Source organism: Dermacentor andersoni, chromosome 9, assembly GCF_023375885.2.
Source record: "Dermacentor andersoni chromosome 9, qqDerAnde1_hic_scaffold, whole genome shotgun sequence".
Lineage (NCBI taxonomy): Eukaryota > Metazoa > Arthropoda > Arachnida > Ixodida > Ixodidae > Dermacentor > Dermacentor andersoni.
The window spans coordinates 51573032-51590570 of NC_092822.1; the positions used below are offsets into that span (position 1 = coordinate 51573032).

At 46.2% G+C, this 17539-nt stretch overlaps 1 protein-coding gene across 1 annotated transcript in view; it reads left to right on the top strand.

The window, feature by feature from the left end:
- Positions 1-17539, top strand: part of LOC126528531 (protein lifeguard 1-like) — a 49934-nt gene that overhangs the window by 27331 nt on the left and 5064 nt on the right. The window contains exons 7-9 of the mRNA XM_055069084.1: positions 3872-3917; positions 13529-13570; positions 16538-16627. Coding sequence (XP_054925059.1) covers positions 3872-3917; positions 13529-13570; positions 16538-16627 — 178 coding nt within the window. The remainder of the gene's footprint in view (positions 1-3871; positions 3918-13528; positions 13571-16537; positions 16628-17539) is intronic.

A 17539-nucleotide genomic window follows, 5' to 3' on the forward strand; every position in this document is an offset into this window, starting at 1 on the left:
TGCCGGCAATATACGTGGCGTCATGAATAGCGGAGGACTCCAGATTTATTTGACCAATCGAGACACTTGCATTGCTTATGGTGAAAGAAAAGAACGCTTTAGAATTTAAAAAAGAATGAAAGAAGACAACCTGGAAGGAAGCAATCAAGTATTCAAGTTATTTTGCTGCCAGTTAAAAAGCAGAGGTTTCTACACTAATTACTAGCCGAAACTCTGGCACTGCGATCATTCAGACACCATGAGGGTGCTGTTTCCTACATAGATTGTGTGATCGGTGGTGTGCTTCTTGCAATCAGTGACCGATTTGAGGGCTTATGTGTGCCAGTTGTTTCAGATTTAGAAATCATCTGGTGCTGCCTTACAATAAAACTTAAAAAAACTACTAATAGGGGTTTGCTACCGATCACCCTCAAGTCCTTTCTCCTTTTGCAATGACCTGTATGACAACTTGAACCAGATAACAATACGCTATCCTGGAGTGCCAATATATCTAATGGGCGACTTTAATTTTCGAAACATCGTATGGTCCCACATAAGTTCGTTTTCCTAGACCTCGTCTACTGAATGTGATGAGTTCATTACACTTTGTTCTGACTGAACCCTACTATATCTGATGCGACAGGATTTTAAAAAATAATCGAAAATTTGAAAATTACTTCCTCCTGCGGTGTCGATGAAATCACCACCAAATTCTTAATTAGCACAGTTGAATATTCGTCTATCATATTGCAATATCTATTCTCGCAATCATATAACTCTGGCATGCTTCCGCTATATTGGAAAACAGGAAAAATCATTCCCATACACAAATCAGGTGACACTCATAATCCCTTTAATTATAGACCAATTTCTCTTACCTCAGTACCTTATAATATTATGGAACATGTAATCTACACGCATCTCATTAACTTCCTTGACGAAAATAATTTCTTTACTCCTCACCAGCATGGGTTTAGAGAAAACTTCTCTTGCGAAACACAGCTTATAACATTTACAAACGATTTACACTCTAACCTTGACGCAGGCTTCACGACGGACTGTATATTTTTCGATTTCGCTAAGGCATTTTACAAGGTGTGTCATGCCCTACTCTTACACAAACTAAGCATTTTAAACATGGACCCTACATTACTTAATTGGATCTGTAGCTTTCTTACATCGCGCTTTCAGTTTGTTTCTGCTAATGAATCTAATTCCTCTTTCGCCCCTGTCGGCTCAGGCGTCCCTCAAGGATCTGTCCTAGGCCCACTTTTGTTTCTTATACACATTAATGACTTACCTACTAATATTTCATCAAAGATATGTTTATTTGCAGACGATTGTGTGATATACCGCAAAATTTCCAATGACTGTGATGTGACAGCTCTACAAACTGACCTAAATAACTGATTGGTGCAGCACGTGGAAAATGCAACTTAACATTAAGAAGTGCAAAACTATGAGGGTTTCTCGTACTAACTGTAGTTCTCCTAATTATTCTCTCACTAATATATCACTCGAATGTGTCACCTCGTATCGTTATTTAGGAGTGACCATAACTAACAATTTGTCTTGGAAATCGCATATTGATATTATGGTGTCCAAAGCTGACCGCACTTTAGGGTACCTGCGCCGAAATTTTTCTCGTGCACCATCATCATTAAAACAATTACTATATACCACTTACGTTCGCTCGCAACTTGAGTATGCTTCATCAATATGGGGTCCCTGGCATTCATCACTAATACATACACTGGAAGCTATACAAAACCGCTCATCCCGTTTCATTTTAAATAACTTCAATCGGACAGCAAGCGTAACACACATGAAATGTTTATTAAGCCTGCCTCTCTTATCCGACCGCCGAAAACACTCACGCATTTCTCTTTTTCACAAAATCTATTGCCATAACACCTTTTTACACACTCTTTGGATCAGGCCAGCACCTTTCATTTCTTCTCGCCGTGATCATAACCAGAAAGTTAGCATATCTCATTTCAATACTATCATGGGCGCAAATTCATCCTTACCAATGACTATCAAAGACTGGAACTGCTTATCCCCTTCATTAACAGGCATAATTAATCCACTTATGTTTAGAAATGCACTTGAAAACGAACTTTTGTAATATACTTACCATTTGTCTTGCCTATGTGTATGTACGTTTCTCTATTGCAGCGTTTTCATCAGCATCATGATCAAAAAGTTAACAATGCATTTTGTAAATCTACTGTACATATGTTTTTCGAACCTCTTTACCATTGTGTACACCACATTTGTATTTGTATCTTTTGTACCTCTGTTAGTTATCATCGGATGTCAACTCAAAATTTGGAATTACTGCTGTTATTTATTTTGTTTGAGTTACTTTTACCGATGTTTACATTGTATTATCTTAGCCCCTCCCCTCTATAATGTACTATGTACCTTGAGGGTAAAATAAATGAAATGAAATGAAACGAATAGATTTATCTAATTTTCGTGCTTGTGGCTTCGTTTATTACGCTTTATCTGCCTTCACTGGCCCAACATTTCAAAGCAATCAATACCTTTTTTTTTCATCCATCGCGCAGTAAGACGCTACAAACACGCGTAGAAGGACGAACTACAGGCAATTCCATTTACTTCCCAGCATTCCCACGCTGGTTGAACTGCCCTGCTTGCAGCTACCGTAGACAATAGCGCCACAGTCCCCTCTAATAGCTCTATGATACTGTATACGTGGTTAAAAGATGTGCGCTTATAGTCACGTTGCAACAGACATGCCTTAAACCATGGCGCTTGCGTGGCGCCGTCAAAGTTTGTTGGCTTGCTCTATAGATGCAGAGCTTTCCTTGAGTGCGGCAGCAATTATATGGACCATCCAGGCGAATTTCCGGCGTCGCCATCGCCGTGATGTTCTGTATAAAGTCAAAGTGTGATGACATCGCGCACGTGCGCCGTGTGCTGTATAGTGCAATGGAAAGCGCGCGACAGTAAGCCGAGAAGGATGCCGGCTTGCTGCGGCGCGGCGCCTTCTCGCGCGCACACGGAAGGAAAGCAGTGAGGATGCACACCGATCTCTCGCATGGACAAGGGAGGGCAGAGGAGTCCTTTGCGCACAAGAGGGAAGGCGGCGAAGAGGGGCGGGACAACGCAGCCTGCGGCTCAGCCTCCAATCCGGCCGTGGCTGCGCACAGTGCGGCTAAGCGCGGCCGTACGTGTCTACAGCTTGGAGCTAAGCTGCAGTGGGCTCGAAAGCTGAGACACGAGGTAGCTGATGGCATCGTGTACACCCGTGAGCAAAAGTATACGGACCACAGGGTCTCCGAAAAAAACTAAATTTCTTTGCCATTCGTGTGCACAAAGTGAAATTGACAAGTAGACTGGAAAGTTCCCAATGCTAAGTTTGGACTGCGGTCCTCAGTTTCAATTTGGATTCGGAGGCTGTGTAAAAAATCGACTTTATCGCGCAATCGCTGGTCCGTATATGTTTGCTCACAGGTGTGCGTCGTGTTATTGCATGCCTCGTTCGCGTTGAAGCGAGAGGCAGCACGACTGGGAACTCGCTCGCCGCTGCTGCCGCTGTTCATCACGCCAGAGTTCTAACAGTTCTAACGGCCAGTGTCCAAGGTCGTCGAGTGAGAAGCGGGCCTGTGCGCGCGTGACAACGTGCTTAGTAATGCTTACACCAGCCCTACAATACAAATCCACTAACCTTACGGCGTATAGCTGCCTCATTATCTGCTATCGCAATGAATGCTTCAGCTTTTTGGTGAAACCGCGACTTTTTTTTTCTGTTTTTCTTTGCACCTATTTTTTGCGGAATTTTCTTGCTTAACTTATACAACATTGTCAGCGCTAAAAATGAAACGGGAGCGCATGTGATTCGGGATCACGTTTTCTTTTCCAGGTTTTACAAGCGCGACGAAGTTTTCATGGCAGTAGGAGTAACAGCGGTGAGTCATCAAAGGCGTGTTCGCATGGAACACCCATCACTGTCAGATTTACGTTACTATTGACGAGAGGGGAAATTAGCATAGCAGGGACGCAATAGCGTAAACGTACACGAGAATGCCAGAAAATGTGTCGAAGCCAGTATTTGTGGTTACACCTTGGAAAAGTATGTGCACTGAAAAAAATTCACTGGATTTTATTGCAGTGATCACAAGACTACTGTTGTTCTAACGCAAACGTGCGTCTATGGTAACAGCCGACTTTAAGCTACTGGTAAACATATTGCCGTTTATAGATTTCCGTCTCAGCAGAGCCATGGCCGCTCGCAGCAATGCTGATAGTGGCATTTTATAAAACAATGTCGCCCCAAAGCACCTTAGACAGGCGTCCAGCAGGGGCGTATGCGTTAGCAGTCATTTGGTGCGTTGCGACACCACGTACGCGAGGACGCGAGGATTGGACCCTCCTGCGTCTAACTGTGCGCGTCTTAGCCGTGTCTGCGGAAAGGATGATCCTGGGGGTTCAGCCAATGCCGGGTGTTCGGACCGTTAAGGCCTCCTGGTGAAGGCAACACACCTCTTTGACCTCTGCTTCACGTAGACGGCACCCCCGACTGACCCACCTGGGGGAAATCAGTAGTTGCCTTTTCCTGTCGCTATCTCCCTGCAACCTTAGTATTTCTCTCTCACTTTCCATCTCTCCTGTTTCCACTTCGTTTTACTTCCAATTTTCCAGGCAGCAAGGGTTGACCTAGCATAGTTTATCCATCCTTGGGTCTCTTATATTAGGCTGTAGTAGCTACGCACAGCTGGCATCCGCATTTCCTTCGGGTCTCGTAGCGTCCCCTTGTTGGGCTTGGTGGTGGGTGGCTGGTATAGCCTCCGAAATTAAACAACTATTTATGGATTTATCGTCCTTGCCCCGTCTGCCTGATTGCCCTTTTACCAGAAAAGGGGTGCACCGAAGAAATCCTCCCCATTTTTGGTCAACGCAAAGAAACCTTCCCACGATTCCACGTCATGCATAGTGAAAACCCTGAAAAGACACACATGAATGATTCCTCCCTTCACTGTTTCCAAATTTCTAATTGATGAGCCAGGTCACGGCTACAAGGTAACGAAATTGGCCAGCGGCGACCTCCTCCTCGAGGTTCGCGATCATAACCAGCATAAGAAAAAACGTACAAATCACAATTCAATGTACAAATCACAGTCAACCCACACCAATCGATGAACACATTCAAAGGTGTAATTTCTGACGGAGGCCTATTCACTTTGACCTAAGAAGAGCTCCGAGAGCGCTGGAAAGAAAAAACGTAACACAAGTACAACGAATCAAGGTCAAGCGAGACAACAGAAATTTCCACGAAGCATCTAATCCCCCCACATTTGGCTCCAGTACTCTCCCGAAACCCTCGAAACAGGATATACGAGAATCCGAGTAGGACCGTATATTCCAAACCCCCGTAGATGTTTCAAATGCCCAAAGATTCGGCCATGGCTCGCAAGGCTGCTGAGACCGACTGACATGCGCAAACTGGGCCGACCATGAACAAACTTCTGATACGAGTACTGGCGCCCTGCACTGTCCAAACTGCGATGGTGACCATGCAGCACATTCTCGATCCTGCCCTACATTGAAGCAAATAAAGAAAGACATCATCACACCAAAAGTAAAGAAAGACATGTTTCCAGGAGGAACGGAAGCGTGTTACTATTCTTCATACCACAGGGTATACTACTGTGGTGCATAAGGGGACAACGCCGCAGCAGGCTCCGGCATCAGCCCGGTGCACAAAAAGTGTGGCTGCGGCCGTGCCGTCATTCCCCCCGGGGGCAGCAGCCAGCGCTGATTCGCCATCCTAAAGGAGGGCCCATCGACCTCTGGGTTGGTGACCTCCGAGTCCCTGCTTTTCGAGGCAAGGCCTGCTTTGAAAACACCCCACTCGTGTGAGCGGAGGTCCAGTGGCTCCCAGGAGTCGAAGGACACAACCCGGAGCCAGACGGTGCATCCTGCACCTCGGGAGCGGCGACTGGACGCGGTTTCGTGAACTGACAAGTCTGCGCTGGGATGATGTCCATGCACTTAGTATAGACTACGCAGTAGCACATATAACAGCGTTTGTAATTGATGCTGCATCACTATGCATTCCCCAAACAAACGGATCTCCTTCGAAACGACGTATTTCATGGTGGAATGATGAGTGTAAGGAAGCGCGGAAGAAGCAAAACAGGGCTTGGAATCTCCTACGTAACGCCCCAATCACAGAGAACCTGATCAACTTCAAGTCGATTAATTCAGAAGGCAGAAGGACACGCCGCCGCGCTAAACGGGAAAGTTGAGAAATATACGGTGAGTAGCATCACTTCTTACACAGACCAACTAAAAGCCTTGAACAGGATAAACAAAATGAAAGGCCGCGAAACTCACCGTACACCTTTAGTAAATACACAAGGAGACATTCTTGAGGACCAGGCAGATTGTCTAGGAGAACATTGCGAGCACATTTCATGTACGTCCTATTACACAGATACATTTCTGAAATACCAACAACAAGCACAGCGACTGCCTCTGGGTCGGAAGGGGACATACAATGACGTATACAATCGTCCATTTACTATGTCAGAGTTCCAGGCCTCATTGAATTGCTGTAACAAGTGCGCTCCAGGAAGTGACAGAATATTGTATGATATGATCAAACACACCCTTAAACCCACAGGGAAATACTGTCGCCCTTTAGCTCCATGCATTCCTTCCGCCTGGAAAGAAGCAATCGTAATTCCTATTCTCAAAGAGTGCAAGGACCCTTCCTCGCCTAGTAGTTATATGCGTATCGCTCTGACAAGTTGTCTATGCAAGCTCTTTCAGAAAATGATTAACCGGCGCCTCATCCATCTTCTTGAAAGCAGTAAAATACTCAATACCTTGCAGTGCGGTTTTAGGGAAGGTAGATCCACAATAAATCACCTTATCCACATTGAGACAAATACCAGTGATGCGTTTCTGCGCAAATAGTTTTTCTTGTTGGTATTTTTAGATGTGGAGAAGGCGTACGACACAACTTGGTGCTTTGGAATCCTCCGCAATTTCTGTGAAATGGGTGTCTGAGGCGATTTACTGAATGTTATTCAGAGCTACCTCTCCTATTGCACGCTCCATGTTAGAGTTGGTAATGTTCTGTCTCATCCTTTTACGCAAGAGGCTGGTGTTCCACAAGGTGGTGGGCTGATCTGCATTCTTCTTATTGTCAAAATGAACTCGCTCCACACTCTCATACCACGGACTAAGTTTTATACTGTGTATGTGGATGACATCCAGATAGGTTACGAATCATGTAATCTAGTATCCGCGAGACACAAGTACAGATTGGCTTAAATAAGTTGTCTAAGTCAGCCGAGGAGAACGGTTTCAAACTAAACCTTCAAAAAAGTACGTTTGTCATATTCTCTAACGAGAGATTTATACAGCCGGGCCCCGTAACAGATCACAACGGAGAACGACTATCTGTAAGCCGTGAACATGAATTTTTAGGCATCATTTTAGACTCCAAGTTAACTTTTGTCCCGCACCTGAAGTATATTGAGGTAAAATGCCTCAAGACTATTAACCTACCGAAGCTCCTGTCACGCACCTGCTGGGGAAATGGCAGAAGGTGCCTTTAAACTTGTATAAAAGTCTAATATTAACACGCCTTAACTACGGAGCATAAGTCAATAATACTGCTCGACCTAGTGCTCCGAATTATGCTAGACCCTATCCACCACTTAGGCACCCGCCTTGCTACTGGCGCCTTCAGGACTAGACCTGTGCAGAGCCTGCACGTCGAATCTAACGAATGGTCTCTACACTTCCAAAGGGCATATATAAGCTTTTCTTATGCCTTTAAGGTAAAATCACCTGTAGATCATCCATGTCATCAAATTGTTCACCTATCCGCAGCCAGGCTGTTCCGTAACCGCACAGCCACTAGGCCTCATCTGTCCCTCCAGTTGGAAGCACTGTTAGAAGAAGCAGGCGTCCCTCTTTCAAAGGGTATCCTAATGGTTCCTACTAGGTTTCCACTGCCCTGGGAGTGGCAAACTATCCATTGTGACATCTCTTTGAAATATCAAAACGAGCACCATATACATTCGCATTTTCTTGAACCTAAGGGCGAAGTACTCCTGTGCTGAATTTTATACAAATGCTTCGAAGTCTCCTCCTGGTGCTGCTTACGCAGCTCTAAGACCATCGTTTTTAATATCCGGTACACTGAATCCATATACAACAATCTTTACGGCAGACGCATACACTATCCTCTTTGCAGTTAAACACGTTAAACAAACAAATCTCACTATGGTTGTGTTTACAGACTCATTGAGTGTGTTACGAGCCCTAATGAGTTTACGAAAATGTAAGAACAATGTTTTTAACCAACTATATACATTGCTACGCACTGCTTATATGGATAAACAAGTCATTATTCTTTGCTGGGTGCCTGGCCAGAGTGGCATAAAGGGCAATGAAGCTACTGGCGAGAACGCTAGCTCAGTAGCTTTTAGCGACACCGACGCAAACATGCCCATTCCAGCCACGGACCTTAAACCATACTTACGTCACAAGCTGAAGAAGCACTGGCAAGAACAGTAAGACTCCCAGATATCCAATAAACTGCACTTGATCGAACCCAATCGGGGCACTGTATATCGGAGAAAACAACACGATACCAGGAAGTGTTTCTTTGTCGATTAAGAATAGGTCATACCTTCGGCACCCACGCTTACCTACTGAGTGGAAGTGATCCTCGCTCATGTCGAAGGTGTGGCGACAGACCTACAACTCTCCACGTCCTCGTCCAGTGCAGGGACGTAGAAATTGAGCGTAAAGCATACTTTCATTCTATGTATCATCAGCGTATTACACTTCACTCGGCATTTTTTCTTAGTGACGAACCGCTTTTTGACCTGCAAACAGTTTTTAGCTTTTTAGATCAAGTTAGCATCTTAGAAACCGTTTGGCCGGGTCGTGTGCAGCACAGCCTCGCCTTTGAGGCTGTAGCTGCAGTGACATAAGTTCTTCCAGCACGTTCCTCTCAGCTCTTGCTTTACTTCAAAAGCCATGTGGAGGCAGTAGCGCTTGTCCGCATCCTTTAATATCAGTTCTTCTTATCGAAACTTTTATCCCCACCTTGTTTTTTATCGTGAGTCATTGTCATTACTGTGATACTTATATATATTTACGCAGTTTACAGCGACCCGTTTTCAGGCCTCCTTACAGCCACATCACATCTACATTTGCAACTCAATTTGATCGTTGCATACCCGCCGTGGTTGCTCAGTGGCTATGGTGTTGGGCTTCTCAGCACGAGGTCGCGGGATCGGATCCCGGCCACGGCGGCCGCATTGCGATGGGGGCGAAAACACCCGTGTACTTAGATTTAGGTGCCCGTTAAAGCTGGTCTTCTGCGGTCGTCAAATGGCTTCGTCCATCTTCTTGCACAACGGTCGGTTGCCCTTAGTCCAGGGCCCTGCTGGATGCTGCTGCCAGTTGTGCTCGCCGAATCAAACCTTCTTGGTCGACCCGGCGATCGCTGGAGAGCACTCCCTCCCATTGCTCCGCACTCAGGTTTGGTATAACGGGTACCAAGTCTATCTTTTGGCATTCCCACGTTATGTGATACAACGTGGGTGTTTCGTGGCACCAGGGGCATTTGTCAGTGTACTGTGTGGGATACATTTGGCTGAGTATGTTTAGGTTCGGGTACGAGCCCGTTTGTAGCTGCCTCCATGCGACAGAGTCCTCTCTGCTAAGGGTGTTGTGCGTTGGTGGAGAGAGAGAGAGAGAGAAACAACTTTACTGGTCCATTATGAAATGAAACGCGTTAAGCGTCTGATGGGGTGGCTCCCTCTTCGCGGGCTCCATATGCTTCCAGGGCCGCCTGGCCCCTGTGGATCAGTCGGAGCTGGTCTTCCAGGGCGGGGCTGGACAGCATGATCTCCCATCGCTCGTAAAGGGTGGGGATAGCAGGGGGGCTAGTTATGGGTATAGGTGGGGGGTGGTGTATGGAAAAATTGCACTCTCCTATGACGTGCCGAAGGGTGCCTAATGCATTGCAGTGAGGACATGTGTTCTTATATCACTCTGGGTATATCTTGTTCTGGAGGCAGGGGTGGGGAAAGGATCCTGCTTGGATTTGCCTGTATATTGTTTGTTCGGCTCTGGTCAAGGAGTGGTGGGGGTGCGGGAATGTCTTCCTGCCGTCCCTGTAATATTTGACTATATCTCTATAATTTGTGATGGGTTGCCATCCCCTTGCCTCCTCCTCGTTGGCCCGGGAGTTTAGCGCTCGGGCCTGTTGATGAGCATATTCATTGCCCTCAACTGAGGAGTGAGCCGGGACCCAAACTAATTCGATCGCTTGTTTAGGAGGCGTAGCTTTACCAAGAATTTTTAGTGCCGCAAGGGACACCCAGCCAGATCTGTAGTTCTTGTATGCAGCTTGTGAGTCCGTGACGACCTTGGTGACGTTTGGTTGCAGGAGTGCGAGAGCTATCGCTGCTTCTTCTGCTTCCTCCGAAGACGGAGTGTAGATTGATGCGCAGGTGACCAGCTTTTCTAGCCCGGTGACCACGACTGTTGCCCTCGTGGAGCGTTTCGATAGAGAGGCGTCTGTATATAATACAGTGTCGTCTTGCTCCAGGGTCCTGGAGATGGCTCTTGCCCGGGCGTCGCGTCGTCGGACATGCCTTGTGGGGTTCATGTTGCGTGGTAGTGGTTTGCATTCCAACTTCTCACTCAACTTTTCGGGTAATTGGTCGTGGCGGGTGTATTGCGATTCTTGCCATCCTAGCTTGCGAAGGACGCTTCTGCCCGCCTTGGTCTGGCTAAGGCGTACCCTTTGATTGGATAGGTGGGCTTCTACGAGCTCGGCTACTGTGTTGTGGACTCCCATTTGAAGTAATTTTGTCGTGGATTAATTTATGGGAATATCCAGGGCCTGCTTCGTGGCTTTCCTGATTATTGCGTCAAGTTGTAAGACGTCCTTCTTGAGGAGCTGCAGGTACGGCACTGCGTAGACGATTCGTGAGATAACAAAGGCCTCAACGAGGCGCAAGGTGTCCGCTTCCTTCAGACCCCTCCGCCTGTTGGCCACTCGTCTGATCATGTTCAAGATTTGGTCTGACGTGAGCTTCATTTTTCTAATCATGGCTGTTGCCCTGCCGTCTGCCTGGATCAGGAGACCCAGGATCCTGAGTTGAGGTACCGGGAGGATCCGGTTCCCTTCCAAAGTGATTTCTATGTTTTCTGCTTGTGTCCTTGATGCACGTGGTCTGACAATGGTCAGCTCCGATTTTTGAGGCGAACAGCAAAGGCCACATGTCTTCACATAGCTGTTGATCGTGTCAGCCGCTTTTTGGAGCGTGTTTTCCATCCAGCCATCCGACCCAGCCCTCGCAGTCCAGAGGGTGATGTCGTCGGCATATAATGCGTGGCCCAGACCATCTATTGATTCGAGAAGCTTGGGCAACGGCAGGAGAGCCATGTTAAATAGGAGGGGGGAAAGGACCGAACCTTGCGGCGTTCCTCGATCCCCCGGGAGATCGGTTGGGATGTCTCCTCTCCTATTCTGATCCTTGCCGTTCGGTCACGAAGAAAGTCTCGGATGTAGTTGTAAGTTTTCACTCCACAACCCGTGTTGCGCAGGTTGCGGAGGACGCTTTCATGTGTGACGTTATCAAAGGCACCTGTGAGGTCTAGCGCTAGTATCGCTCGCGGCGCTTGCTTCGTTGCTCGCTTAATTACCAGTTCGTTGAGTTGTACGAGAACATCCTGGGTGCCCAGGTGCTGCCTAAAGCCATACGTTGTCTCTGGCATCTGATCGGTGGCATCAAGATGTCGCTGCAACCTCTTAATTACCATACGTTCCATGACCTTCCCCACGCAGGACGTGAGGGATATCGGTCGCATGTTGTCGATGTGAGGTGTCTTCCTAGGCTTGGGTATGAAGCGGACTTCTGGCTCTTTCCATTCGTGTGGAAGATTGCCAGAATCCGAGACCCGGTTCATATACTCGAGCAGCTGTCTGCGGGCCTTGTGCTCGAGGTTGTTAAGTAACTTGTAGGTAATGGTATCGGGTCCCGGCGCGCTGCCCCTGTTGCTCTCGGAGATTGCCGACATCAACTCGGTGTCAGTGAATGGCTTGTCTAACGCTTCATTGGTAGGTTCTGCGTAGTCGGGAGGTGCGATATCACCCTTCTCCGTTTTCAGGTACTTGGCCTTCAGGTCGTTGATGAGTTTGTCGGCACCCCCAGTATAGTTGTTGAGGGTGCGCGTGAGGCTTCGATTAGTGGCGCTCTTGCTGCCGAGAGGATCGATCAGGTGACGAAGGAGGCACCACGTCTTCCTGGTAGAAAGGGTGCCCTGCAGTCCATCACACACGCTCAGCCAGTTCTCTCTGCACAGCTTGGACGCGTATTGCGTTGGTGGATACCGCTTTCTGCAGCCCTTGTAGCAATTTAGTATCGCTGAATAGTCTTGGGGTACAGGTTAGGTCCCCTCGAGGTCGCCTACGTGGGATGCTCGGTAATAAGTGTACTCTCGAGCTATCCTGTCCGCCTCTTGGTTTCCTGCCACTCCCGTGTGTCCCGGCGTTCATACTATCGTATGCCTAATTGGTTCTTCTTTTGCTTGTCGCCGTGTTATGTGGTCTCCGGAGCGGAGTATGCGGAGCGCTCCGTGCCCTATTCTGCCGCGTAGGTAGTTGCGGCACGCCGTTTGTGAGTCTGTAAGGATTGTTAGAGACCTGGAAAGCATGCGCGGCTTGGTGCCGGGTCGGCATTTGCCGCGACATACTCGTATTCAAACTTCGCCCCACATTTCTTTACGGGGCGCTGAACTCTGACGCGTAGTGGGTCCCGCTCGTTTCGACACTGCCTCGATTGCGCTTCGAAAATAGATCACGAATATCCCGAATTAGGTGCGATTTCGAGCGTTTTTAAAACGCGGGCGATCATTAAAATGTGACTGCCTTAAAATGTGCCATTTAGACGACTGCCCCCAAGGCACTAAAGCAGCTAATTATTACTTTGTTAATTAATCGTCTGAAGCGCACGTTATCAGCGGCAAAGTAGTCCACCTCACCCAGGAACTCGTATGTAAAAACGCAGCGTTCGCTGCAGTCATTAAGTTTTTATATAAAAAATATGTATGGTCTAAAATAAAGACATTGTATAGGGACAGTAATATGTCTGCCTGCATAGCGGCCCTGCGTGTACCTTCATATCTTCCCACCGCTACGCAAGAACTCTCTAGCATGCTTAGTCGTACACTGACCTTCCCATTGGTTGATCGCTGCCATTTTAACGTCAATTTCAGACGTCGCTTCAGTTCACATGTTTCCCTTAATTTTTTTTTCAAGAAATACTGTAGACCAAAACAAGACGCAGTTGTGCGCATCGCAATGACGAAAATTGCTTTTTTGAATAAGGCTGCATCTGGTGCGATAAGCCGCTGCAGTCCTAGCTCAATGACTTTAGAAGAGAACGTATTGCTAGAATCTGCAGAATGTGCACGTTCTGCCTTTATTGCGCTGTGAGAGCCTAACGGGACCACGCATCTCTTTTTCTCTTCACAGACAGTGTTCATCCTGCTGACGATTTTTGCGATGCAAACCACCGTAAGAACGATTTTGTACTTTTTTTTTCTTTCGGAAATGAATTGGCCCTAAGCCACATAGAGAAAGCGCGCACAGGTAAAACCTGGGCAGCTTACATGACCGCCGTTCTCAGGTAGGCTCCATAATTACACTTGAGCGCGCCATCTCGGAGGCCATGATCTCACTTTAAATCACCATTGCCCTCGTGCTGCATAACATGCAAACGAAAAATTTGAAGGACGCCTAAGTGGAATCTTTAGCTCAGGCCCAGCTCCTATGCGGCCTATTCAAATGCATGTAAAATGCAAAAGCGCGTTTCAGAGATAACGCCTGGACCAATTTTAGTGAAATTTGTTACATTTGAGAGAGAAAGTTAAATTGTAGTGATTGTCAGAAGCGGAATTTCGATTTAAGACCTGCATTTTCTTAAATGAATATTAAAGTATTCGCCAGTTCGAAAGACAGACGGACGAAGTTTACAAATTAATAGCTCTGAATCAAGAACAGATATCGCGGTTCTGTAAACGGCACCCATTAGATCGTTCAAAGTGGACAAATTTGATGTGTCAAATTATATTGTAGGTTAATTTGTTACGTTGCGCACAAGGGTTCTGCAAAAGTTGTATTTCCGTATTACCGATTTTTTGTAGATTCATACCCAACAAATCAATTTTGTTCGCTTTAGAAGTGCTATCAGATGCAATTCATAGACTTGAGATATCATTTTTCCTTGCTGAGTTCCAGAGTTGCGAATCTGATGGCTTCGTTTTATGAAGATTTTCGATTTTTGCCCATTTTTAATAAAAAATGTACAGCCTCAATCGAAAATTCGGAACTACTGGTCAATACACATTTAAAGTTGTTTTGTAAATGCAACAAGCCTCGTCAAACTTGGTGCAGGGGCTGCCGAGAAAGACGAATTCTCCTTTTACATGTATGTAGATAGGAGCACCCGAGCTAAAGCTTCCTCTTAAGCTTCGCCTTTAACAGTTGAACGCGATAGCATTCAAAGATCACTGAGTGCTTCTCACGCTTCCCGGCAACTTCAGCTTACGTAACCGTAATGTTCACCAGGAAACGCTGCATTTTTTTTTTTTTTTTTTGATGGTGCGCATGGAACCGAGGATGCCGCGCCGCTCCTACTTAGACGAACCTCAAACGGCAGCTGGAAAACGCTATCGTGCTAAAAGGGGTTTCTGTTTGAGTTTTCCCGTAACATAATTATGTTTTCTCGTGTATTCAAATTACAATCCGACACTATCATGTCTGGATGTTGTGCGTAAGTGGTACTTTACGATTTATTTTTGCGTATTTCGCCTTGAGGAATTAGATTAGTTCAGCAGTTTCCTTGCGCCACATGGAGGGCATGCGTGGTTGAAAATTCTTTCCGGCGACGCGACATCTGATGCCGACGCAGGAAATTCTGTGACACGAGGCCATTGCGAGAAAAGCACGCGAATTGTTTTCATTACGTCCGCGGTAGCAGCTGTGTGACGGGTGCAGCAACGTCAGTTACATTCTGCGCGCACACGTCTGCTCGGGCTCACCTGCGCGCAACGAGCATCAGCGGCTTCTTTATTGTTTTCGACCTTCCACCTAGCGCAAGTTGTCCATTGAGATCAAACGTTTAAAAAAATAAACTGGATCGTAAAATAGGCAGACTAGATATAAGCTTATGAGAGCCAGATATGATAGCTTCGAACTATAATTTGAACGAGTGAGCAGACATAATTCTTGCATAAGAAAGCTGAAAAAAGTAAAGGCGCCCAGGAAGACAACTGTTCATGTGTCGTCCGAAAAAGGTAGATTTATCATGTATGATTTACGGGATCCATATATAACTAACACTTGTATATATATATATATATATATATATATATATATATATATATATATATATATATATATATATATATATATATATGTGTGTGTGTGTTTGTGTGTGTGTGTGTGTGTGTGTGTGTGTGTGTGTGTGTGTGTGTGTGTGTGTGTGTGTGCGTGTGCGTGCGTGCGTGCGTGCGTGCGTGCGTGCGTGCGTGTGTGCTGACGGAATGTTTCAATGGGCCGAACGTAGGGATGCGAAGCAAAACTTCGCGGTTCTCTCCGTTTCATTTGCCCAAATGTTTCGCTCACCAGACCGATGTTTATATATGGACTTGGAAAATTTATCAATCTTGATGTAATAGTTCTGCAGAAACCCGCAAGGCGGAGAGAAGTAATTAATAAAGGAGAAATTAGCCATCCATTAACGTTTAGTGATATTGTTCAAGTGCTGTGCACCAATAAAGTATACGTGCCCATTGGTGCTTGAATGGTAACCCATATACGTGCTTAATGCGTTATCTGACAGTCTCACAATAGTCTAGATAATACGTCCTATGGACATACACGCTTGTTCTTACACAAATGGCGTGTACGCGAGAAGAAACAGTTAAGCGACCTGAAGATGTTGCTGTTTGATCAAGTATGGACGTTGAAGGGACGTTCGTGAGTTTACAGGGCAATGAAGCGCAGGTACGACTTCTGTCGTATGATGGTGCATTGTGTACATCCACGTGCGCGGAAGAAAATGCATGGCAGGGAGCATCTTACCAATGCACAGTGTTCAAGAACATTCTCTCAAGGAAAGCGGTATACAATCTAGCCAATTGACACAGACCACATAATGCTGGTTGGTGTCGGACCCCCAGCTTTATCAAAATGTTTCTTTATCTTTGACTTACCCCGTAACTTCGCCGCGTTTGTGGTGTGATGAAAAATAGTTAATTATACTGCTTGATTTCGTTTTTACCTAAATGCACAGTCACTATAACTGAGCAACATACATTAATCTTCTTTATCATGCAATGATACCACCCCGTCCGCCCTTCCATTTTTTTCATTCCTGGAAAGGCTTGTGCATGAAACGAATAGACAAAAACGACTGCTTCTCACAGCCGTCAAATCTTATTTAGTCCATAAGCGTCTTCTCTCTGTCTCTGTCTGCAGATCGATTTCACGGGATGCACTGTCGTCGCGTTTGTCACCCTTATACTCCTGACGATCTTGGGAGTCGTGGCTGCGCTTTTCCGGTCGAAAGTACGTACAATACGCCAAGAATTTAAACGTCTCTCACCATCCTCGCCTTGTTCCCTAAAAAAGACGCAAGGGTGACGTGAGAGACGGCGCAGTGTTTCGTAACTGTTTCCTTCGATGTCTTCATATGTGTGGATTATTCTTTTCATCATGAAGTCAGGCGGCAGAATTGATTTGCTCGGGGTATTTGTCAGGGAAGAACACGGCATCAGAAACAAACCTGATGATCTATGCACACGTTAGTGCCGAAACATCCATATGCACTTCAAGTAGAGTCACGGGTAGTCGAGAGAAAATTGGCGAAAGAATAAGAATAAAAGGAAAGCGTGTAAAGAAGCGGCCTGTACAGCACGCATTCAAGCGCACGTTTGATTAAGACAGGTTACCAGTTACTCGCCATGGTGGGGTAGCGGCTTAGTAGCCCGAGGTCACGGGATCGAATCCCGGCCGCGCCGGCCGTATTTTGGTAGGTGCTTAATGCAAGATGCGCCCATGTACCCTGCATCGGGTGGACCTTAAAGAGCCCTAGGTAGTCTCCCCCACTGCGGCGTGCTTAATAATGATATCAAGATTTTGGCACGCAAACCCTACAATATTCTTAGGAGACTAGTTATGCATAGCAAGGTTCGTAACAGCGCAATACAAGACAAGGACACAAGAAGGCATATAATGACACGGTGCTGATTTGAGCCGTTTTATACCTTCTTGTGTCCTTGTCTTGTATTGCGCTGTAACGAACCTTACTATGAATCCCAACCAACTGGCCCAACTTGTCGTTTTGATGCAGTATATGACTAGTCATGCAGTGGCCTGGGTGAATCTACGAGTATAAATATTCATTGGAGAACGACTTTGTCTGTATAACGACGCATTCGAATGCGTGATTCGTTTTTTTTCGATGCTTGTAACATGACT